Source organism: Tiliqua scincoides, chromosome 1, assembly GCF_035046505.1.
Source record: "Tiliqua scincoides isolate rTilSci1 chromosome 1, rTilSci1.hap2, whole genome shotgun sequence".
Lineage (NCBI taxonomy): Eukaryota > Metazoa > Chordata > Lepidosauria > Squamata > Scincidae > Tiliqua > Tiliqua scincoides.
The window spans coordinates 78,255,476-78,281,447 of record NC_089821.1 but is presented as its reverse complement, the minus strand read 5'-3'; the positions used below and the strand labels follow the sequence as shown (position 1 = coordinate 78,281,447).

Sequence of the window (25,972 nt, the reverse complement as noted above, 5' to 3'; positions counted from 1 at the left end):
TGTTAGCAGCACACCTGGAGGGTTTTGGAAAGGGAGGGGGGAAGTGATGAATTTGCTGGGGGGGGGAAGTCTTTGTTTTGTGTGTATCTGCTAATTGCAAACTGATGCAAACTGAGACCTAGAGACTGTTTGGCTGGAATCCTAACCCCACTTTCCTGGGAGTAGGTCCCATTGAACACAATAGGACTTACTTCTGAGTAGACCTAGCTAGGATTGTGCCTTTTGTCTTACAATAGCAGCCAACAGAGTACCCCCCCTCCCCGGAGGCAGGAGGAAAAAGGGGATGGCTGAGAAGGAATGGGGATTTTTATTTTTAATCAATTTTTGGAGACAAAGCCATCAAGAGTGGCTTTCTTTCTTTTCTGAAGGGGGAGGAAAAAGAGAGAGGTGAAGATCCTGGGTTAAGCTGACACAGACTCCAAGCCTATGTAGGTCTACTCAGAAGTCAGCCCCATTTGAGTCAATGGGGCTTACTCCCAGGAAAGTGTGGAAAGAATTGCAGCCACACCCAGCAAGATTACAACTCACCCCAAAGTAGATGGGGGCTGCTCACACACATACACCCAACATGCAGATGCCACCCCCAGGCAAGACGGAGGGATGCAGGCTGTGGCATTTGGACACTAAGAGCAGACTGGGCTCCCCAAGCGGAGGACTTACTCTTCCCTCCCGCTTTGAAGCCTGCCAGGAGCGAGCCCTGTGCTGATGAGATGCAGCACCTCTGCACTCTTCTCTCCTCCAGCCTTGACCAATCCCAGGATGCCCAGGGTGAGGGGCACACTGGGAAATGTAGTCCTTGGGGTGAGGTTGCACATGGAGAGAGCTCCATGATGAGATGTGGCACCTCTGCCTGCCCAGCCAGCCTTCTCTCCCACCTCCCCCACCATGTTTCACACTGCCCTACCCACCTCATGCTGCCCCACCCCCCTCATTCACAGCTGCAGAAAAGCAGGAAGTCAGGAGGCAGCACATGCAGCTGAGCAGAGCAGCCCAGCCCAGCCTCTCTCCCGGAGATGCCTGGCGATGCCCCTGGAGGCTAGCCACACTTCACTAGGGAGGCGGGATGCACAGATTGAATACCTCAGCCCTAGTTTATCATTTTACCAGATCTACTTAACCCATCTTTTGTACACATAGTTGTAGCAAAAAAGATGAGCTTCCCTAGTATTCTAGTCAGAATTCATTAGAATGTTTTAGACGTAGCACCTTGTAAGGAATTTTTGGAGGGCTTTTTTTGTAATAAAGAAATAATGTGGCTTACTTGTTTTAATAGTAATAGCTAAGGTTTCTAGATTTATCTGTTTCACAGTAGAGTTTATACTCTCTGGGGCCATAGCATTTTTCTGTCTTTGGAAATCTATCCTAATCAAAATTATTCCTCCTTCTCCCCTAGTCCCATGGTGGTAAAAATATAAGAAGCCAAATACCGCATTTGACAGTTTGATGCTTTGCCCAGAATACAGTCTCATACTGCCTAATAGTAGGTCCAGTCACAACACCACAGTCACAGTAATTATGCCAAATGTCTCAAAGTGTAGTTACTACTACTTTAATTAAACACTGCTCACAAACGGATCGTTACATGAATCAAAATCTACATCGAAAACTTGCATGAACTGTTTCATAAGCAATTTCAGTGAACCAGATCCTATGTTCCTGTTGTGATCTATGCTTGAGAGGATTTTCTGAAAAGCTGTGCAGATAACAAATCATATGTTAAGTTTAGGTGTGGAGGGATGTACGCATGGAATTGGCTTTTTAAAAAATGTATCCATAAGCACCCACTGTTCTGTCAGAGGTGATCTTCAGACTTGTGGTGCAGTTGTTAGATGCTGGTATCTTAAGATACCCCAACATGCTTTTTGTTTTTGTATTTGTTGTTGTTTTTAACTGTAGTGCTGTCTATAACACTGTAGACAGCTGAAAACTGTCTATAACTGTCTATCACTATAACACTGTAAACTATAGTGTTTTCAGAGAGAGTTAAGAAATGAAATAACTCTTGCTGTCTATTTAAGACTACAATCCTAATTGTGCTTCTGATCTTAAATCCTGAAAAACCAGGTACTAGTCTCCTTAAGAACAGGCTGTACATGAGTTCCTTGTTAGAAGAAATATATATTTCTCTGTCCAATTTTATTCGCACAGTTAGGTAAAATGGCATTGGCTCATGTGGCAAGAATTTATTCACATCTAATACTTCAAGATAAGGGATATGAAGAAATTCTGATGTACTGTATTGTGCTATGACTCTTATTAGTGTTTGTGCTGGAAATCAAGCTTGTGCAATTCTTTTGTATAAGCATTTATTCAGAATACCATGTTGTAGATGCTCCTTTTGATTGTATCTGAGCATTTAGTCTTCCTTCTATAATTGAATCTTTTTTTTTTTTAATGGAAGGGTCATTTTGTTTTCTATAGTGGGCTTCTTTTTACCAGGGTATTTAATTCAGGTTCAGTTCCTGAACCTCTTGTGCTTTGTTCAGCCACAGCTCATGCCGCTCTTGCCATACTAACCACAGTCGCATCCCTTTCCCAGAACTTTAATGCAATATTCAGGCTATCCAAATATATCCTCTTCAGTTTACATTCCAGAAATGTAGCATTTTTCCTTTTTTCTGCAGGAGGAAGATATCTGCTCTGCCATTTTCTTTCAAAAGCCAACCCTATCAGTGGTCAGACCAGAAAACTCCAGCTGATTAGCATTTTAGATTGCCTTGTTATACATTGATCTGCATTCTTGTGTAAGGAGGGGACAACATTGCAAGAGGAACTTGAAAAACCAGTTTCTGTGTATCTATTCCCTGGTTTTATTGTATTCATAATTTTTTGCTCTTATTCCTGGCATTGGCTCACTGAACACATTTCTTTGTGGCCAAAAATTTTTATAATACTAGTCAGGTTTACATACATGAAAATGTCTGCCTACCAATTGCTGTTGGCTTCTTAAGTAATTAATAATCCAAAGGGTAGATGTATGCAAGATTTTGTATTGACAGTGAAATTTGTTCTACTTGAAAGTCTGCTGTTTTTACTGTGTGTTTCTTGGAACACCTGACAAAGTTGAAATGCTCAGAACAAATTTCAAATCCATAACTTGAAGATTATTGGCAAGACCTTACTTACATAGTCACTGCTAGCTAACAAACACTCATTTTTGTACAGTGAGATTATATGTTAGAAGGTTGTACTAAGGAAGATGGCACTGAAAGCCATTTAAAATGTCAGGTTTCCCATCTCTTTGCAACAGTGGGATCCTGTGAAAGTTAGGGCACAATCCTAACAACTTATGTCAGTGCTTTCCAGCACTGACATAAGGGCAATGCAGCTCTGAGGTAAGGGAACAAACATTCTCTTAATTTGAGGAGGCCTCCGTGAGTAACACCCAACTGCAGGGTGCAGCACAGGTCCCATTGGCACCGCTATGCCAGTGCTGGAAAGCACTGACATAAGGGGTTAGGATTGCGCCCTTAGTTTATTACCTTAAATTCTGGTCTATTTACTTAAATTCTGGTCTATTTACTATCAGCTATCAGTTGATTTTCATAATAATTCTGTATTAAAAAATATTTTATCATTCATTTTACATCTACTTGTATACACTATCACTTGTCTTTAGGCCAATGCTTTCAACCTCCAGATTGCTCAGTGGCTACCATCTGTTCAGAGCAGTCAGTAGTTAAATACCTGGTTGTGGCAGATGCTGGATAGCATTGGCACTCCATCCTGATAGTTGTTCAGAAGCAAAGGGAGAGGAAAAATTCTGTTGTCAATATTTTGACCATTTAGCCGACAACTTACAAGCCCAGCCAACTTTGTACATAAAGCAGATGCCTGCACAAAAGTTAAAGAATGCTTTCCCTGGGTTTGCAAATCTGTAGTGGACCTGAAAGCTCATGGTTCAGGAGCCACTATGTTTTAGGAGATTCCATTCATTCAGAAGATTACATGCTAATTGCACCAGAAATATGGTTCAGGGCCCCATATTAGTCAAGCTTCTTTAAAGTGCCCTTGAGCAGTTTGAATTTCCGGCTCAGTGATTTTGCCAAAGGTCCAGTCTTGCTCTTAAAAGTTCTGTTTGCATTAATGCTTAATTAGAACAAACTTATTGTATTGCCAAAAAAATGAGCCCTCTCAAGCATGATTGATGCCAGTGCAACTGTCTCTTTTTTGTTCTTGCTACAACATGCTTAAACACCTTGGAAATGTTTCCTTGAACTCCTAGGTCAGTCTTATGAAATTCGTCTACTTGAGAATAGGAAATTGGGCGAGTTCCAAGATTTAAACACAAAATATGTAAAGGTAAGGAGACTTTCTTCCTGTGGCTACATACAGACATACCATAATAAGATGGTCACACTTTGTCAGAAGGGAATTTGTTAGTGAAAGACTAGAAGGGAGGTGGTGGTCTCCTGAGTTCCTTTGACCTAAGCAGGACTGAGTGGTTTGACTTCTAGATTTTTATATTAGACCAATAGTTTTCTAGATTTCCTGTACTTTGAGAGCTTTCTCCATTGGTTACTTGCTAAAGAATCTATGTGTTTCTGCAGTGGATCCTCTGCATGTTTTAGAGAATTCTGGGATCCATTCTAGGATGCAGTCTTAGTATGTGGCCAGGTCTGTTTGGCCTTGCACAAATTGAGAGAGCACTCCAGAATGAGCCCAACACTCCTTTGTGGCTATATATTGTAGGGAAAGGCTCATAATAATGAATAAACTGTCTTTCAGGGAAGACTTTCTGTCTTGTGTTACTCATCATCTCACTGGGAAATCCCAGATTAGCAACTGAGGAATTGCAGATAATTTAGGAGCACAGTTTGGAAACCACCCTCCTCTCTTAGGGCCTAATCCTGTCCAGCTTTTCCAGAGCTGATGCAGCTATGTCAGTGAGACAGGTGCTCTTCCTTTACCCTGAGGCCTCCATGACTGCCCTAACATTCACAGGAACATGTGTTTCCTTACTTGGGAACAGCTGCATCAGTGCTGGAAAGTTGAATAGGATTGGGCCCTTAGTCACAAGGTCAAAAGCCCTCAAATAAAAGTGACCTTCTAAACTTAGGCCAAACTAATATTATGATATACACGTACATCATTGTCTTGCTCAGGCATTTTTCTTTTACTCTCACTTTTTAAAATATCAGCTGCAGATGGGGTGTGATTTGGATTGAGACCACTGCGTATATTGTGGGGGGGGGGGGGAGAAGAGGTATTTGCTCCCATGCCGGTTGCCTACAAAGAATTCCCATGAAGTGGCTATTTACCCCAAAGTTGCAATTGACATTGGCTTGTTCACAAACCGTGGTTAGAACAGACCAGGATTTGTGGAATTTGCACACAACAAATCCCAGTGAATAGAAGTTGCACATTTCCTCTGCATATGTATGAAGGGGAGATTTCGGGGTCCAGGGCTCATGCTAGTAATGCTTCATCATGGTTAATGTTGCACCTGAAACCAGCAAATGAAGTGTTCAATGTCTTGTCTAATTTGACCTGTATGTTACTTAGAATGTTATATTTCTATTTTTAGATTGAAGAGAAATTATGAAGTGTAGTCTTCGCAGTGTCATGTCTATACAGGACCTGTTAAGTTAGCTACTAGACTTTTCATCAGGTCTGCTGTCAGTCATAATTTATAAGATGCATTTCAACATCATTTTCCTCAATTGTATTAAGTACTAATATGTGGCCATCCGTATGTAGTAATAGATGTAGTGGTAGTTGCTCATACAGTGTGTCCTTAAAAGGGTCATTTCTTGGTTTGTGAATAATTTACTAGCTCATAGAATCTTTGTAATTTGACCTCAAGTATAAACTGTGAATAAGCCACTGTCTATTCTTGTCCTGCTCAATAACAAAGTACAATAAGCTTAAAAAATCCTTTAGGACAGTGGTTCTCAAGCTTCTACAGGGAAGTTGGGAACCACGTAAGCCTTTGCAGGGGAGCAGCGATGGCAGTGATGTGATTGCCAGGATTGCACCGCTGCCAGGGACATGAGGGTTTTCATATTCACCCGTGGCGGTGCTGGCCTCCCAGAGGGGGTCCAGGGAGCCCATGGATGCCTCCACAGGACTCTTCAAGCCTCAGAATGATTAAAAATAGCAATCAGAACCCACTTCTGGCTTTGCAAATGCAGAAGTGGGTTCTGTTCACTGTTTTTAGTCATTCTGAGGCTTGGGTAGTCCTGGGGAGGCACCCATGGGCTCCCTGGACCCCCTCTGGGAGGCCAGTACCGCCATGGGTGAATATGAAAACCACCTCTGTCCCTGGCAGCAGTGTGATCCTGGCAATCATGTCACTGACATCCCTGTAGGGCCCTGCCCTTAAAGGGGAATGCCCTGCTTCTGTTTACCATGGTGCATCATGACACGCCAGTTTGGAAATGACTGCTTTAGGAGATAACACATGCATAAGGACTATACTGACTCAGTCTACTGTGCAAGTTACAGAGTCAGTCTGTAACTAGATGGATTGCTTTTGATAACGTTTGTACCTTCTTTCTCTTTCTGGGTTCATCGTTTAGATTATAGACCCTGTTTCAGTTTCAAATGAAACTTTTCTATTTGGTGCATTAAAGCAGGGGTCTCTAAACCCCGGCCCGGGGGCCAGATGTGGCCCATGGTGAGCCTCTTTCTGGCCTGTGGCCAGCCTCTTGTCCCCCTGAAAGCCTCTGGCCCACTTGACTGAATATGACTGGAGCTGTGCTCCGGTTGCATCTGGAGTGTGTTCTGAGAGCCAAAGAGGTTGAATGAATGAGTCAATTGATTCATTTATTCACTCATCTAAGTTCCATTTCGAATATATTTATTTAAATTTTATATTTAAATTTTTTTTCCGGCCCTCAACACCATACCAGCTATTTGATGCGGCCCTCTGTCCAAAAAGTTTGGAGACCCCTGCATTAAAGGAAAGGGAGCCATTTTAAAAAGCAGTTTTTGTGCATTGTAAAAGCTGTTTATATTTTAAGAACATAAGAACAGCCCCACTGGATCAGGCCATAGGCCCATCTGGTCCAGCTTCCTGTATCTCACAGTGGCCCACCAAATGCCCCAGGGAGCACACCAGATAACAAGAGACCTGCTTCCTGGTGCCCTCCCTTGAAATTCTGAAATTCTCCTGAAGATTTGAGACCACCTGTTTTTCTGTAATCAACATCCATGATATAGATTTGCATTTTGTTACTGCTCACATTTCCTTGGTTTGGTTTTAAGTCTTCAAGTATCTGGTCAAAATATTTTAAATAGCCATCTTCATAGATAAGATGCAGCCTTCACTAAGGCTGCAGTCCTGTCCATACTTACCGGGGTGTAAGCTCCATTTATAATGGAGCTTGCTTATTAGTAGATATGCATAAGATTGAGTTCTAAAACAAAGTACTTCTGTTGCAAAGTATCCTGGTTCTACAACTTTATTCACCATGCTCATTGTGGTGAGCATGCTCCTGTCCTCTGGTGAGTGACAAGCTCCAGCCTTTCTCTCAATTTTGAAGCAGCAGAGCTGGGACAAAGCTGCAAATCATCCCTGAATGCTTATGGCAGTCCTTGTCCCATCTTCACTTCCAGGGTTTGAAAGCAAAGCTGTGGGTGGTTTGGCCATTGCATTGCCAAGGCACCCAGAGTGCCTTGATAATGCCCAGCCAACCCTTAATACAGTTTTAAGGGCAAATCTTGGGACTGGGGAGGGGAGCATGGGATTGTCCTTGACCTCTCATGGAGGCATGGTGTCAGGTAGGGACAAGGGGAGGAACCCAAGCCGCCTTGGGTGCCCTTCGGGGAGAAAAGCGGAATATAAATCGAATAAATAAATAAATAAATAAATAAGTTCCTGACAGCCCGACTTCTTTTTTATTTTTTGCTTGGCTAGCAATATGAGATAATTTTAGATCCCTGTTAAGTAGGATGTGAGGTCTATCAAACTGGTTTTGGTGCCTCACATAAAACAAAACAAAGATATCATACTGCTACATTGTCCTAGTTCAGTGTCTTTGATTACTTTGGCCCAGTAACCTGGATCTGGGGAATTTTAAGTAGAAGGAAAACAAATTGGAGGTTCCCAAAATGTAAAGTTACAAGAAAGAAAAATGTTTGGTCAGGTCAGTCTATATAATAGTATAACTCTTATCTGTAAAATTCTCTTGGGTACCTAAAACCCTTGGGAAGCAAAAAGGAGGACACTTTCTCTTTTTCTTCCTCTATTTGGTGTACATGGTTGGTGACCTTTGCAGAAAACTTCTGTCTTGAATTAAGTACAAATGGCAAGACTCTGATTGCTTTCATGTTAGCAAATCATTGCCTCATTCTGTTTCCCCTCTTCTCTCTCAACAGAGCATTATTCGTGTGGTTTTCCATGACCGCCGTTTGCAGTATACAGAGCACCAACAGCTGGAAGGCTGGAGATGGAGTCGACCTGGAGACCGCATCCTTGACATAGGTGAGAACCTTTCAGTATGATATATGTATAAATTTGATCCATGGAGGTTACCTTATACTGTATGCTTTCTTAAGAATTGTCAGCATTGCTGTATGAGAGATCTTAAAAACAAAACACACAGAAGCTACTTCAAAGAGCTTGAAGTCAAGTAACTCCACTGGATAGCAGTGTTCCTCATTTAAGAAGAAATGACAATGCCTGTATTTTTCACAGTATATTTTATTCTATCACAAGTACATCTTGGTTCTTAGTGTAAAGAAACTCTTTAGATATGTCATAACATTGATAATGAAAGCAAGATATTTTTAAGAATATGTTTACAGTATTGAATGAACTGTGTTTCTGCTCGATTAGCTTTTCAAATGGGTCTAGTGATTGTATTGCAATGTTTCTGTTCTTCAATTTTAATTTTTTTAAAATTTTAGGGGTTTTCTTCTACAGATATCCCACTGTCAGTTGGCATCTTAGACCCTAGAGCCAGTCCAACACAGTTGAATACAGTTGAATTTTTGTGGGATCCATCCAAGAGAGCATCAGCCTTCATTCAGGTAAACAAAAAAAGCATATCCTGTAAGTAAATGTGTTATGTTTTATTTGGAAAAAAGTCATCCTTTAACTTTCTTTGGGTTGTATTCTCTTGAATACATTGAATCCTGAATTGAATAGCTATTTTGGGTTGTATTCTCTTGAATACATTGAATCCTGAATTGAATAGCTATTTTTCATCTTGAGTTTTCTTTGATGTTCTAGCAGTCTGTATTACCTGGAAATAAATTCTGCTCACATAAAATAAATCACAAAATCATTATATTCCAATTTATTTATATAATTAAATTAGAATTTGCAGTGGCAATAGGTCCTGAATGAATAATACAAATATAGGTATAATGAAGGATTTAAAAATAATTGGTCAGTCCCAAAGTTCCCAAAGCCAGAATTAAACCCTAGTTTTACATGATGACAGCCAACTACTGTCAAGTATGATGTCAAATACTTCCATCCCACACAAAAGGAAGGAATAAACTTACTTTTGTTGTGATTTGCAACAAATTAGGATTGGCCATGATGGGCATACTGGCCAACTATGGCTTATTCAAACCACAGTTTCAAAATAAACCAGGATCTGAACCCAGGTAGTGGCACTGAATCTTGGGTTCAAAACAAAATTTTATTTTGAGACTGTGGTTTGAATAAGCCAGGATTTGCTGGTTCAGACATGGCAACTGATCCAGCCTTGTCATGATCCGCAATCAGAAACAGAATTATTCTGTCACTTCTTATGTGGAAGAGTGGGGGAGAGCAAATTCTTAAGACTAGAGGGCATCATGCAAAATCAGAGTTCCATCCTGGCTTTCTGTGACATTAGAACAGAACCGATATGTTGTAATAAGCACCCTAAGGGGAGACTGTTTAGCCCTTTTCATGTAGCAGGAAAAAAATGAAGTTCTTTCCATTTAAATGAAAGTATATTAATCAAAGTATTGATCTGGCAGTCACACTGCCTTTAGGGACGTGCTACATTTAACTGACCTTGCATGTCAACCCTTTTCTGAATAATGAAATCAAATTCTCTTTGACTTCTGATGCTATAAATGAACTTTTCTCTGACTAGGTGCACTGTATCAGTACGGAATTTACTCCAAGAAAACATGGAGGAGAGAAAGGGGTACCTTTCCGAGTACAAATGGATACATTCAAACAGAATGAAAATGGTGAATATACAGAACACTTGCATTCTGCAAGCTGCCAGATCAAAGTTTTCAAGGTACAAGGCTAGTGTGGTTTTCAGAAATGGTCTTTTTACCCTGGAATAGTGATCTCACTACATGTGAAGTTTTGTTTCTAGACTGTAATTACCGATTAAGGTATTAGAGTGCAGGGTGAGGTGAGACTCGTGTAATGAAAATGGACTAATGTGGTGGAAAAAAAATCTGGGCAAACTCTGCTGAAAAGAATGGAACCTTGCCATTTGAGGGGCTGTCGAAACCAATTGTTCTTTTTTCTTTCATAAAACATGGCTGTGAAGACTCAAAGGGGTAGTGTATAAAAGTAAGACAGGAATACCACTTGGTCATTGAATAATGTATGCCTTATTTCTGTAAAATATGCAAAAACGTGAACTTCAATAAGTCACCATCGCTAAGTTAAATTCTCTTAGAGCACAATTGTATGCATACCTACTCAGAAGTAAGTCCCATTTTATTTAATTGGGCTTATTCTCAGGAAACGATGTACAGAGGGCCCTCCTTATCCGTGGGTTTGGCACCCGCAAATTTGACCCAATGCACAAGATGCCTTCCAGTTGTACCTGGAGGTCTCCCTGCGCCTCAGAAGGCCTCCCAGAGGCTTTTGAGAGGCACTTGCAATTTTTTGTCAAATTGGAAGTGCCCCTCAGAAGCTTCCGAGAGGCCTCCCGAGGCACAAGGAAGTTTGTTTATTAACCTTTAATGGCATATAATAGCATACATTTTAAACCACCTGTTACAGTATCCCTGACTATATAACCTATATATACAAGCTCATTCTAATACGTTATGGTTTTCCCAAATACATAACTTAAGATACATAGCAACCTGTCTTGTACAGAATTCATCATTTCCTGCCAACAGGTGCTGTATTACCAAAGCTTCTGTTTGACCCAAATTAACAGGGATAAGTGATTTAAGAAATCTTGAGCGGAGGACCTGCTTTTTAATACAGTGAAGTAAAATATGTGGAAGAGATTCTGTTTCCCCCGACAAACAATTACATCCCCGGTGTTCCTTTGGTAGACCTTTATATCTACCCTTAAGCATATTAGAGGGTAGGGCATTGCAATGAGCTAACATAAATGCCTGTCTTTCTTGGGAACAGTGGAGAAAGAAGAGATAATTAGGTCTGCTACCATAGTTTACCCCAAGGTGGTAGTACAATAGGGAACAAGTTCTATGGGCCACTGCCATAGTTTCTTGTCTATCAATATCTATAGTTATCAATAATCTGGATGCATCCTGATTGGAATGAAAGTAACAAATTGTGATCTGGTCACACTCTTGTAAGAGAAGTGATTTGAAATCACTGAGACAATGGTATGTAAAACTTACCTAGTTCAACAAAATAAATAGGAATTTGATCTGATGGTATTGTGAATCACAATTTTGTACTTTCATTCCTTTGTGGTGGACATGACCAGAAATACAGAAAGGTTGTGTTCTAGCTTGACACAGAACACAACTCAATTGTCAGCAACTTCTTCTGCTGACCAGAGGAGAATTGTGTTCCCACAAGGGTTCCTCCCACAAGCTGAAGATGTCTTTGCATGGATGCAACTTTCCTTCCCCAAGCTTATAGATCTGCCAATAATGGAACTGTGCTCTGCCCAAAGTTATTATACAATTCACTGGAAAGATATTGCAATCTGATTGATGTTAGAATACTGAATGATAAGGAACAGTATACTTAACTGAGCAAACAGAGGAGCAAGAAAATGAAAAAGATCTCAAGAGAAAACTAAAGGAAATGGAGGTTTTCACCGCATGCTTAAAAGTGGGCAGTGCTGGAGCTAATTAGAGCAGAGATCCCTTGTTGTTTTTATAAACAAATACAAAAAAAATGTAAGACCACAGCATAAAGAAATAGTAACCTCACTGTAGCAGGCAGAGTATTAGAAAGAAAATGATCCCAACTGTTAATAAATGGTTGAAGAAATTATGAGATTAGGCAAGTATATTGAAATACTCACATCCATGTGAATAAAAGAAACTGAAGGATAATATGTGTTCACTTTTGTAATAGAGCATTGTATAAGGTAAAATGTGGTTTTGTACATTTTATAAGCTAAGATAAACCCAATGTCTTTGTGGTGCTGTTTGCAGTACAATTTCCCAATAATGCAAACAAATCCGTTCTTTGTTATGAAGTTTGCTGCCTGTCTCTTGGCTGAAGGTACCTTGCAGATTGCCTGTGAGGCTAAAACACTTCTTTGAGTTCTGTGGAAGGAAAGCAGAACAGAAATTTAACCAATATAAATACAAAGACTTGGTTACTGATCCTAAATACTGATTTGCTTAATAGGATCAGGCTTAGAATGCCAGTATGAATGGAGTGTACTTTACAGAAATAAGTCACACCACTTATTCCCCCAGCATCCTGTGGTTAATAAGAAAAATGTACTCTTCTTCCTAGTGAAAAAGACATCCTTTTAATCACACAACCCATCATTCCAGATCTGTCAACAAAGCACCTGCACTCTCTGTCACCGCAACAATCCTTGTCTTTAGTTTAAACTATATATTCTGTGTGCTTGATAGCCTAAAGGAGCAGACAGGAAACAGAAAACGGACAGAGAAAAAATGGAGAAGAAAACCACTCAAGAACGGGAAAAATATCAGCCTTCTTATGATACAACCATTCTCACAGAGGTATGGCTTGTTACAGAGGTGCAATGCTATATATTTATCTGGTGTGATGGACAGCATATAGTGGTCCCTCTTTATCTGTGAGCTTGGTATCTGCAGATTTAAGCATCCGCAGATGCCTGGCCCATGGCTGGAGGGCTTCAGAAGGCCCCCCAGGCGCAACAAGAAGTTGCTGGCACAAAGCAGAAGTGACTTCCAGTTGTGTCTGGGGGGGGGGGTTTCCGAGGAGGCTGGGTGGCCACACATGACTTCTGGAGGGCTGGCACAGCCCCCAGGTAAGTTATTGTGGCACCACAACACCCCCTCCCTGCATATTTAATCATCCATAGATTTTGGTATCCGTGGGGGTCCTGGAATAGATCCACTGCAGATACTGAGCCCCACTGTATTATAAATGTGTAGCGGGCAATATTGTGTGGAATAGTACTTTATTTTTAAGTAAGGCAAAAGATTACATGTCAGACTAAAATTTTAGGTCAGATACACACATTTTTGGTATTACTATTGCTCTGCTATTAACCCCCTGGCATATACTAGAAAGTAGTGTACCCTTAGAGGCCTCTGTCATATCCTATTTCCCTTTTCAAGCCTTTCCCCTGACATTTCCTGGGCTTCTTAAATTCACTAGCGCAGGTCCAAGTAGCCCAATTGGGCAGGCTGGGGCTCCACATGAGATAAGGGAACAAATAGCCTTCAGACCTGGACACTTTTAATTGGACTATTCCCTTATCTTGAGAAAGCCTCCATGATAGCCTCCCCGCCCCCCGCAGGATGCAGTGCGAGCCCCATTGACATAGCTGCATCAGCTCTGGAAAGTTGGATAGGATTGGGCCCTTAGTCTAGAAAAATTCATACCACAGCAAGGTCTAGATTAAACAAGTATGAAAGAAAGTAGAGTATTATAGTTTGAACAAGAGCAGAAACAAATTTACTTCATCCTATTCATAAAATGGTTTATACCCTCATGTAGTGTTCCAGCTATAATATAATGTGGCTCACAGTTCAGGGCAGTGTGACCTTTACAAAGAAAGTTACCTAATTTTAAAGGACTGCCAGATTAAGGTGCCTTGCTCTGAACAGGAATGGCCTTTAGCACCTACAAGCAGGAAATCATATGGTCCTTGTTACTAAAGAGTTAAATATTTGCTAATGATTGTGTTTGCTAAAGAGAAATCCCATGGAATCTCACAGATTGTAATGATAGAAAGATACAAACAGAAGAAATACTATATGGTGTTCTGGGCTCTTAATGAGTTTCTTATACAGACTGAATTCTGTTCTTACTGCCTTTGCTGCACATCTGACATCATTTCTTTGTATTGATTGAAACAGTTCTAAAGGAGAGTAGAAAAATGAACATAATTGTTTCTAAAAAGAGGTTTGGTAGCCTTGTGTTTATCCCCAACCTTTTTGGCTGGGACTGGTTTTGTGGAAGACAATTTTTTCATGGACCAATGGGGGGGATTGGGGGATCATCAGATGCCTGCCCTTGCTAACAGCTGGGAAGAAGGGGATTTCCCAAGTCTTCCCTAGGGCGTCCTTGACAGGGTGAGGCTGCTGGGGGGCCTCAGACTGGGCTCCCAGGGGGGAGGGGGCTATGTCATCTGCTTTCATCCTTCTGGGGGTTACAGCCCTGAGATGGGTCGCAGGCAGGTGGCTGTTAGCTGCACAGCCTCCTACCTCACTATACTGCTGGCTCATCACTGGCCCTCCTGGGCTTTATGGGAGTGGTCAGCCTCCCTTGGCTCCACCCCTTCTCTGGTGGGGTCATAAAGGGGCCCCAGCTCTCTTTCTCTGTCTTTCCCTGGTGGCTAGCAATGCTTCCCTCCTCCTTCACAGCCTGTCTCCCCCCTTGCTTGCCTTGCTGGGGTGTGCCTTCTGCTGTCTGCAGCGTGGGGAAGGCTTCCCACCTTGTGTCACGCATGGACGGCAGGTCCCCGAGCCGATCTTCTCCTGGTGGGAGCAGCTGGGGCCATGTGTCCATGCCTGGCACTGGCCTGCTGGATTGCCTACCTGTGGTGTCATCAGCCGGACATGGCCCAGAAGGCCCCGGGGTTCCCCAGAACTCCCCCCGTTGGAGTGGGGTGGGTGTGCTTCGGCTAGCGGTTCCCAGCCTAGCGGCCGTGTATGGCCTGTTCCTAACAGGCCACGGACCAGTACCGATCCAGGGTTTGGGAACCCCTGCTTTAGAGGCATAGTCTTCTTTCCTTTCATTACCCTCCTCCTAGGCAATGTACAAAATGCTCAATTCAAAGTATTTTTCTTGATGAAGAGGAGCAAATTCACTATCACTGATTAAGTTGTAATAAAAACTGGCATTGGAAAGAGATTCAGATATGAGTTTCTGATCCCTACAAAACATGCTATTCTCAGTGCTCCTAATTTGGTTTTGTTTAAACAGTGTTCTCCGTGGCCAGATGTGCCTTATCAAATGAACAACGCTCCGTCTCCGAGTTACAACAGTTCTCCAAACAGTTTCAGCCTTGGAGATGGGTACGTGTTAAATGTCTTTATCTTTTTGGCTAACAGTGGAACCTCGCTCTTGTCATTTTTTGTGTTTTCTTTTTTAAAGCTTCCTAGTATAAACAATTCGGAAGCTTAACCTGGCATTAGTGTTAAGCTGGGGCTTGCAGTTCAGGCCAAGTAATTCCTGTGTCGCTATACTCTTGCACAACTCCCATTCACTTGAAACATACTTCACGCATCATAGGTCCTTGATATGTTTGTTTTCTGCCAGAGGATACAACATAACATCTGTCCCAAATAAATAAGAATTTAGGGCCCAATCCTATCCCACGTTCCATCACTGATTCAGCTCTGCCAACAATACATGCAGTGCATACTGTGCGGGGGAGGGGGTGTAGGTGGGTGGACAGCCACAGGGACATCTTTATTTTCTAGTATTGCCCTGTGATTTTTTTTTTAAAGTTCAGATGAAATAAAAAAACTGGGCTTAGAATTTGACAAAAAAGCCAAAATGGATGGCAGGGAGGGTGATGATGATGTATCAATGATAAGAGACTTAAAATTACTTTTTTCTTTCCCAACTCTGTGGAATTTTTAGCAACAGCTCTCCAACTCACCAGGTGGAGCTCCTGCCTCCCAGCAATGATGTAAGTATTTGAGATAATGTTAATGTGATGCTTTTCTTTTTTAGGACACTGATGAACAGTTCATTTCAAGACCCTCTTATTCTTTTTGCAATGTAGCATCTCCTTCCCTCTGCTTCTATTCAAGATGCTCAGCAATGGCTTCATCGAAATAGGTTCTCTCCATTCTGTAGACTCTTTTCAAGTTTCTCAGGTATGCATTTCAATACAGTCCGTGTGCCTTTTTATTGTCCTTGATGTGAATGGTATCAAGCCATTATCTGAGCTGTTTTGGACCATAGTATAGTGCAATAATTGCGCACTTTCTCATTTGTCTTCTACAACTGTTATGCTTCCCCTCAAGGTTGCTTTTTTTCGGTTGGGTAATATTACATATTCCTAGCACTCAAAAATCAGTACTCTGAGTCTGGAAAAATATACTTCCCCCACGTAGCGTGTTGATTGCTGTTGTGATTTGCTGGTGGAATGTGGTTTTGTGAGTGTTGGGGCACCTATTGGATGTCTCTTGTGACAATATAATTAGGGATGAGAAAACCACAACTTACATATCTTGTTAGAAATCAATTTTGTGTCTGAGACCAAGAGCAACATGATTTAGGCCCTGATCATAGCCATGACCCCCTTTTTCTTTCTAGGGATTTTCATTTAAAAGTATTTTCTAGTTAACTACTTGCAGTGCTGCCTCTTCAACTCCTAAGTTGAACTACCTGTGGCAGCATCAAAAAAAAAATTGGGGCAGGGGATGAGAGAACATAGATATGGCTAAGTGCATTTCTGACGGTGTGAACTTTGTCCCACGTGCTAGATTTCTGAAGGAAATCTATTGGTGCATTTCATAGTAATGCTTCCATCTGAAACATAAACTGATTAGCCTGTGGGAAACTGTCTTGTCATTCTTTGCTCTTTATATATAAGAATTGATGATAAATAAGAGCACTCTGCATGTTTACAAAGTGCCTTCCATTCAAGTTATCACAGGGATCCAGCAGTGGGGAATGGGATGGCAGGGGAGAGGGTGTCCCAGGGGAAGGGTGTTCTTGGGCCATCTCCATGCAGACTACGGTGATCATCCAGCCACCTGTCTTAACAAGCCTATTTAATTTGGTTCTAGTATAGAGACTTCTTAGTACACCTTTTGGGAAAAGAAAAAAAATAACTTTTGCTTAAATATGTAGGTGCTGACTTACTAAAGATGTCCAAAGAAGACTTTGTTCAGATCTGTGGCCCTGCTGATGGCATTCGACTTTTTAATGCAATTAAAGGAAGGTTTGTAACTGTCTTTTTCCTATTGCCATTTGCTATAGCATTGTTTTTTCAATCTTGTACAGTGTTAAGGTGTTTAAATGTCCAGGTGCATTGTGGGCATTGCATGGTTAAGTTGAAAGATGGAGATTATTCTGTATATTACTATCTTGGAACAGCATAGAAGGTTCTGTCCCTCTTATCCTCATAACAATCTATTAGGGAAGTTGGGGTTAAGAAGCTCGAGGTTACTTAGTAAGCACTGTAACTGAGTGGGGATTCAAATCTGGGTCCCTTCTGCCTTAAATCCAGCACTTGGAGAATCACAACTCCCTATTTCTACTCAGCAGAAGGAATTCATGTTTAAGTGTAGTACAGGAAGGCTATGGTAACTGCTACCAGTTTAGGAATGTTGCATGTCAGCCAAGAGCAACAGTGGATCTGGAATCCACCAGTGGGTCATGACCCAAGTTTTGGTGCTTCGCGAAACCTACAGGGCAGATTAGGCTAAGTGCGTCAAGGGTTAAAAAAGCTGCTACTGCATGGGAACTGCTGCCCAATCATTATTATACCTTGGCATTTTAAAATCAGGCAGAAGCCTACTGCCTCTAAAAAATCTTGAGAACCACTGGCCTCGAATACTAATGCTGAAGAAATTGTCAATTATCTTGCCTTCAGGAATGTAAGGCCTAAGATGACCATTTATGTCTGTCAAGAACCTGAGCAGAATCGGTCCCATCCTCACCAAAAAAGAGAGAATGGAGATGGTAATCTGTGTGGTAAGTATCCTGACCTTCAGCAATGTTTCTAGCCTTCTGTGAGGTACATCATGAATTTCACAACCTTTTGAAAAGCTCTGGTAGCTCAAGTGTCTGGGTTTTTAGTTATAAAAATGTATCCAATCCCCATCACTCATTATTGTGACTACATTTTCAAAACTTTCTCCACACAATTAATCCAACATCAAATAAGCAGTCCCCTCAATATGTGGCTTGATTTGTGATCAGTCACAAGAACTGCGTATTATTCAAATGTGACTTCAGGCTTCTGCCTGTTACACATGGACAGCAAAATTAAAAATACATTGATTGTGGTGTAGGGCAGTATTCATACATTGGGATGTATTCATAAGCAGCCTCCTTGGGTGCCTTTCGGGGAGAAAGATGGAATATAAATCCAATAATAATAATAATAAAAAATAAATAAAAATAAAAATAAATGGAGACCTTGGAGGACCAAATCTGAGAGCTGGGTGGATGAGAACTTTGTGAAGCATGTATTATGACTTGTCTCTGCTATCAGTGTGAATTTGAAAGAAAATGTGGCCTCTGGGTGAATGCCTTTTAGCTCTTAGCTCTGGTGTGTGTTAAAAGGAAAGCAAGAGGTGAATGGAGGCTATTTGCATCAGCTTAGGAGTTTGCCTTGAATGCATGCAAATCCTAGTGAATTCCTAAGGTGGGAGTCTTCCTAAGATTTCTCTTCCTCCTTTCTTGCGATTGCAGTATACCACGCTATCTTCTTAGAAGAACTGACAACACTGGAATTAATGGAGAAGATTGCAAACTTGTACAGTATTTCCCCACAGCAGATAAGCCGGATCTATCGGCAAGGACCAACAGGGATCCATGTATTAGTGAGCAACGAGGTAAGGAGTTTTACTAGAATGTATCACATCAGGTGCCAGGTATTGGTATCCAAAATAGCTGTCTGACCTTTTTTCATGCTAAACTTAGTGACCTTATATCATTGTATGTGACAAATGGGACTTAAGATGAAGAAAGTGGTTACCTAGCATAAGGCAACTTCCTGAGTTATCATTGTTCCATTGTTATAGTAGGCGAGGAGGAAGTGGAAGAAACCTATTCCTATAGGCTTTCTTCAATTTTTTCTTTCTTAGTTCAGCAGATGGGAGAGAGGGGAAGTGACATCTATAACCATAGATGTCTGTCTATCTTTTGGTTCCATAGATCAGGGGTGTCCAAAGTTTTCGGCAGGAGGGCCATATCCTCTCTCTGACACTGTGTCAGGGGCCAGGGAAAAAAAGAATTAATTTACATTTAAAATTGGAATAAATTTACATAAGTTTACATAAATGAATATATTAAAGATGAACTTATATGAATGAATGAAGGTCTTGCAATAGCTCAAGGCCTATAAAAGACCTTGCACAAAGCAAGGCTGGTCTTTCCTTTGCTGCCACTGCTGCATTACAGATGTGAAACAGCAAGCAGTGGTGGAAGCTCTCATCCCACAGCTCACGCGAGAGGTCAAACAGTCACCCTCATGCTGAGAGCAGTTGCGTCGTGCCAGTGAGGCCTCCAACAAATCTCTGGAGGGCCAGAGGCTCATTGGAGACTGAGGGCTCCCAGTGGGCTACGTTGAGAGACCTTGAGGGCCGCAAGCGGCCCCAGGGCCGGGGTTTGGGCACCCCTGCCATAGATGAATGTGTTGTCTTTAAAATGCAGCAATGGCATATGTATGAAATCTACCTCATTTGGATTTCAAAATGTTGGCCTGTGTACCTCTACTGTAATGGGAACTTGTTTTGACTGCTCTCCTGGAAGGGTGTGATTGGAACAGGATTGCTTTGTCTCCTTTTTCCAACACCATCACTGTGATTGCTTGTGGTGCTAGAGGAAGAGGTGGGTTGGTGCTTCCCTAATCCTTTTTTCATTTGCTCTCAATGAATGAGAAGAGGATCAAAGCACATGGTGAAGTGAGTGGAAGGACAACAGCTACTTCTCATCGGTTTGTCTACTTCAGCCCACTACTTGAAGTGACCACATTTGTCTGTCTTGTGCTTGGGCTAGGTAACAAACAATCTTTGACAATATTAATATTTAAAGACTGTACAACCCACTATTCTACTCAAGCACTCAAGCACTCAAGGCTACTTATAATAGTCACAACAATAACTAATCATGGGTTGTATCCAATCCATGATTCCTGCTCCAACAAGAGGAGGAGGAGGAGGAGGTATGACTTTCAGCAGTTTACCCCCTTCCTTCTTCAGCTCCTCTCGTTAATACCTGCTGTCTTGTCCTCAGCAGCGGATTTCAGAGGGCAAAGAGAGAAGGAGGCACTGCAGAAAATTGTGCTTATTCGTGGGATGCAATCCAATGTAAACAAACTCTAAAAATGTATGGTTAGTAAATATAAGATCAGCAGATTTAAAAACAAAAGCAACAAACCTTAGTATTTGCACAGCACCTCAGAACACTCAAAGCGCATCATGTACATTATTCCATGTAATGTTTTCCACAGCCCTGTAAAGCAGGTTAGTGTTATTATTCCATGTTGCAGATAGGGAACTGCTGCTAAAAGATTATGGCCTGCTGTAGACTAATGAATCTTGCACAGGGAGATTTGACTGTTTCCCTAGTTCATTAGCAAAACACTATTCTAGCTCTGGAAGGACAGGTACATGCAACACATCTCCAGCACTCTTTTCTGTGTGCTAATTTTCAATCCATAAAGGAACAACCTTGTTCTCCAAAGTTTGTGAAATTGGCTGTTTTTTTTATAGTTTAGGCTTGCATTGAGTGAGTAGGGTTTTCTAATTGTCAACAGGTGAGATTTCAGCACCATGAACAGTTCCTTTTGCATCGTCTTTTGGACTTTTATTTTTCTGCAAATGCACTTTATGTAGCTTTTGGAAATGCTTGCAATGTAACATTTATTGCATCCCCTTAAAAGTGAGTCATGATTATGAAGTCTAGTTTTTTTTTTTTTTTCCCTTTTCAGAGGTATCAGAACGTTCAGTCAGATCTGAGCCTGGATATTTCCCCAAAACTAGGGCATTGTAAACTTCCTCTGTGATCAATATAACAGATATTGTTGCCTAAGTCGGAGACACAACACTCAAAATTTATGACAATAAATTATGCAAACAGACAAATCTTTGTTCATCTACTTAGTTTTCCTGAGTTATTTCAGTTGCAGAATCTGGGGTATTGCTTGATTTGACTTTCTGTGGAGTGAATAGTACATGGGATGGCAGTGTGTAAAGGATAAAATATAAAAGAATCTGAAATAATTTTTGGAAGCGGTAAACATTTTGATTTGGTCTTGGGCAGATGGGGAACAAGAATCACACTTGCTTGCGTTCAGCCCTTTCTTATAAAAATCAGTTTTTTATTATTTTCTTACAGGCTCATATTCTGATGCCCAATATCCCCTAATTAATCTGTGGTTGCATGCAGTAGAATCACTTAAGAAGCTTCTTTGCATATGACCTTTGGGAAACATAGTTAGAGCAGAGAGCAGGACTCCCAGTGCAGCCTCAGATGAAGCCTGTAATTTTTATTCTAAAGTCTTCCTGCCATTTCACCCTGATGAATCTGAAAACTTCAATGTTTAATAGTCATGAAGTGCTTTAAGGCAGCCTCCAGAAAGCGAATTGCCTTGGCCAGCTTTAGCACAAGGCGGCCCTTCATTAAATATATAAGTTACTGATTAACAAGGGTAGCTTTATTTTTGTGTTTAGTGGCAGGGTAGCAGAAATGATGCAAACAAGAGGCACCAAATGGCTGTTTTTCATGCACCATTAGACGTGTGCTGTGGGGGTGGTGGCTGCAGCATTGACCTTAATTTGGTCAATATTTTTTGTGTGAAAGTGGTTGGGGGAGAATTAAACTTACATGCTTAAGAGCAGTGGCATAGGGAAAAATGCTTGTTTCCCAAAAGAAACTGAGATGGTAGGGCAATCTCCTATTAAATTAATCTTCTATTAAATCTGTTTGAAACATTGCACAGTTTTGGGATGGGCAAATATGGTGGTATCACAGTGGTGGCATTGCTCAGATGGGTGAAGTACCCATCATAAGTACCCATACATTTCTCTTATGTCTTTAATCTTAACAGTAAGAAGCTGTTACATGAAAGCAGTTAGCAGTTTATATATTTTATGCCCAGGTAGCTGGGGTTTATTTCTGGTTCATGGCAAATGTCATCAATCAATGTCAGTAATCATAATACTGTTTGGAATGTTGTTTCTCTTCATACTTATAGCCTTGACAGATATGTTATCTCTTGCTAGGCCAAAGTCAGGGCAATAAGATTGTGTTTAGATAGGCAGGTTTTGACATAAGATTTTTCATCCATAGGATGGTTCCTGAAAAAGTGAAAATTTTTCCCTCCTAACCAGTACTTTGTAGATGAACAGAAAGAAAAGGGAGACAGTACAAAGACAAAAATTCAGAAAGGAGGCACAGCCTCAAGCCAGGGATGAAAAATAGAAAGTTTGTTGTAGTGGATGAGTATGCCTAACATGTTTTTACCCCTGAACAAAACTAGCAATTTTGCAGTAGTTTATTTCAGCAGTTGACTTAGAGTGGGTGTGGGAAGAGTGTCTGGCACCATCTCTAGTTGACTTGTAGTAGAATCAGCAAAGATCTAGTAGTTCAACATTAAATGTTAATTTTGTGGGACAAATGTTTTAAATTTTTTTTCAATCCAGATGGTACAAAACTTTCAAGAGGAATCCTGTTTTGTCATCTCTACATTAAAAGGTAATTTCTTACCATACTAGTTTCAAGTTTAATTGCTTTCAGGATGACAGGAAGCCAGTTAAAAAAGATCAGTAATTGTTAAGTTACAGATACCATAAAGAGCCAAACTGGATTATCCCATACACTGTGAAAGTAGGCTGAAGTGATTTACAGCGCAATCTTATCTTGGCCTTATGCTAGCAGATCTTGTGATCTTCCAGCATAAAGCTGGGACCACCGATGCTGCAAACCCTCTGTCATACCGCAGTTCCCTAATGCTGTTGAGACAGTAACAGCCTCCTGCCAGCAGCAGTAATAGTAGCAACGGGCAGTAGAACTTTTGCCAGGACAAGGTCGGTGGCAGAAGAAGTTCATAGGCAGATTGGGTTAGGATGTGGGCTGGGGGTGGTTTGGGGGCAGGAAGAGGAGGGTCTTGGTAGCAGCCAATCTCACCTTTCCAACTCAGACCCACCCCCAGAGTCTTCTTAGACTTACATTTGCTGGCATAGGTCCAAGGATACCTATTGGAGACCAGGTGACTTACAAGGAGGTAAATAAAGTGTTTTACTTACTTGCCCCGGCTGTATGGTATCCTCCTTCCCCACACATAGCATTCAGTGCATGCTCTGGCCTGGGGAAAGGGATGGATTGGACTGTTAGCTACATGATTCTTCCTAAATGTACGAGATCCTCTTATACCAAATACATTGAGCTCCAGTTACAAGTGTGTGCTTGCAGGAGCTGTGTTAATTTCATTTTAAAACATAATCATGCTAGTCATCTGGCTTGAAGTGGGAAATGGAAGGAACTAAAATTTAGCCTTCCTCCCATTGCAAGTGAAGGTGTGATTATTACTGTTCTTTGAAGATGACTTTTTGTGAATGCAATCTAAGCAACTAGTGCGGGTGAGGAACTGCACATGCAGTATCCACTCACCACTGTGATTTGTCATCCAGCTAGTAGGTGGGAGGGAACTTATAAAAGATTACCCAAGAGAACGAACTGGCCAGCAGCCACAAACAGAGCAAGAATTGGGGCCAGAACCGGTTGCCGTCTCACACATTGCTGCAGATTTTTAATGCTGGCAGAAAGGGCAATGACAGGTAGCCCCTTGCCCCACTTTATTTCATGCTGCTTTTATGAAAACTTGAGCATGTAATCTTATCTTTAAATCAGTTTTCAAAACGCTCAGGGATGAGAATTGAGCTTTTTTGTCTATTGAGGAGTTTTGCAGATTCTGCAAAGGCCTTAGTCTCTGCCAGTGTAAACTGAACTATTTCCATTACCTGTGAATCTAGTTTTTCCACCCATCCCAACCCACTTAACTAGCCTAGGTTGTTTCCCATAATTTCCCTAAGGAAAGAGTTATATGTGTATGAAGTTGTGTATGTGCATTCATACATTTGTGAGCAAATTTTTATTTTATTTTAATAAATAGCAGGGAAGTCTATGTTAAGTTGCCCAAAGTGGCAGGCATGTTGTAGGCAGCTTGAGCACTCAATCTTGGCTGCAGTTTGTACTTAATCTCTCTCTCTCTCTCTCTCTCTCTCTCTCTCTCACACACTCACACACACACACACACACACACACACACACACACACACACACACACACACACACACACACACACACACACATGCAGAATTTGTATTCTGAAGGGGGGGAGCCTCTTTTGGCTTCCAGGAGAAGCTTTTTTAAAACTATAAATAGCATGCTGGGAGATTCATGATCATACCAGTGGAGAGTGGGTGCTCAAGGCTCCTGACCCTACTTGCTGTAAATTTGGGCCATTTCGTGCTGTCTCTGCCCATGTGCTCTTGGTTTAAAAAAAACAACAAAACAATCTGAGTTGAAAGCAAACATTTACATGCACATGTAACTCTGCCCTAAAACAGTTGCATTTTCTGTCTTCTCATGACTGTTCAATAAATACAAAACTGATTTTGTATAATGGTATGTCTACAGTTAGTCTACAGTTAGTCTACTGTTAGTCTACTGTTAGTGTATTATGAAGTCTGCATCTGAGAAAATTGGATTGATTTTTTAATGACTTACTGGGGAGTGGAGTCCAAAGATTACAATAAAGACTGACCATTTTTTTTCCCTTTGCAGCTGAAAGTAACGATGGCTACCATATCATCCTGAAATGACCATTCTCACTCTGTCTCTCTCTCTTTGTCTACTGGGACTTTCAACAGCTTTACACTATAATGCCTCATCCAGATCATTGCAGTTCAGACTGAAAAGCTATAAAACTCAGCTGGATAGTTTAAATATGCATGGGGGGGGGGAAGATGAATGTATTTTTTTTACGAAGTGCAACTTTGTTGTTGGAAGCTCCTTCTGCTTGCGGATGGAGTGTTGGGATTCAAGGGGCCTTTTGAGAGCTAAAGAGGTCCTTGAAGGACTGCAATGTACCTTCAGCATTTGAAGGAGCTTCTGACAACAGAGCTATGCCCAACATTTGTAAACATCAGGGCATTTGAGATTGTGTCTGTTTGGTCATCTTCTTTTATCCTGATTTAGTTGTATATTTTGGTTCATTGTTCAGAACTGTGTGCATTCCTAAGGAAATGTTAATATGAACAACTGACAAAGCACTCCTCCCAAACCACCAGGGTCTGGCGTTGAAGGCTGATAATCTTCTTGGATACAGATGTGGTTTCAATGGCGCTATACTATTTTTTTCCTTTCTCTTTCTAGGAAAAAGTGTGTACAATAACTAGTCAACCATGGATCTCTGTAATATGTATTCTTTGCTTTTCCTTTTCTTAAAGCAACACTACAATCTTTTAAGCTTTTGGTGAGAGGGTTTTGTTCCTGCAACTTTTTTGTTGTTGAGATTGACAACAGACCAAACAGAAAGCTATTTTTTGTTCTCCTATATAACTTATACCCTGTAATTGCAATTTCCCACATGACCTTAGGAGTTCAAATTTTTACAAAGGGCCACCTTATCAGGACAGATTTTATCCTTAACAGAACCTGATCCTAGCTAGTTTACTTTGCCCCATAAATCTGTTAGTCCTGCTGAGATCTGTTGGAGGTGGGCATTAAAAAACTGGAGATGTACAGATGATCAGGTTTTGCTCCCTGCCAGCTACAACTTGGGTTGCATGGAATTCAGTGTGCACTATTGACTTGGATAGAAAGTAAATTGGCTACAAGAAGGAACATATTTGGGGAGGAAGGGCAAAAATCCATTGCCATTCCAGAAACTGGTGATTGAAGTTAGTGAACAGGTACTGGCCTGACTCTAGTGATGTGTCCCAAGAACTGTGGTTTACTTTCTGCCATTGAAATGAA

At 41.2% G+C, this 25,972-nt stretch overlaps 1 protein-coding gene across 1 annotated transcript in view; it reads left to right on the top strand.

The window, feature by feature from the left end:
- TFCP2L1 (transcription factor CP2 like 1) overlaps positions 1-24,816 on the top strand; it is a 47,092-nt gene extending 22,276 nt beyond the window's left edge. The window contains exons 3-15 of the mRNA XM_066633001.1: positions 4,226-4,302; positions 8,323-8,428; positions 8,870-8,976; positions 10,041-10,193; positions 12,718-12,828; positions 15,227-15,318; positions 15,890-15,938; positions 16,035-16,128; positions 17,111-17,201; positions 17,856-17,956; positions 18,680-18,822; positions 22,636-22,687; positions 24,779-24,816. Of these exons, the coding sequence (XP_066489098.1) occupies positions 4,226-4,302; positions 8,323-8,428; positions 8,870-8,976; positions 10,041-10,193; positions 12,718-12,828; positions 15,227-15,318; positions 15,890-15,938; positions 16,035-16,128; positions 17,111-17,201; positions 17,856-17,956; positions 18,680-18,822; positions 22,636-22,687; positions 24,779-24,816 (1,214 nt within the window). The remainder of the gene's footprint in view (positions 1-4,225; positions 4,303-8,322; positions 8,429-8,869; positions 8,977-10,040; positions 10,194-12,717; positions 12,829-15,226; positions 15,319-15,889; positions 15,939-16,034; positions 16,129-17,110; positions 17,202-17,855; positions 17,957-18,679; positions 18,823-22,635; positions 22,688-24,778) is intronic.
- The last annotated feature ends 1,156 nt before the right edge of the window (positions 24,817-25,972 follow it).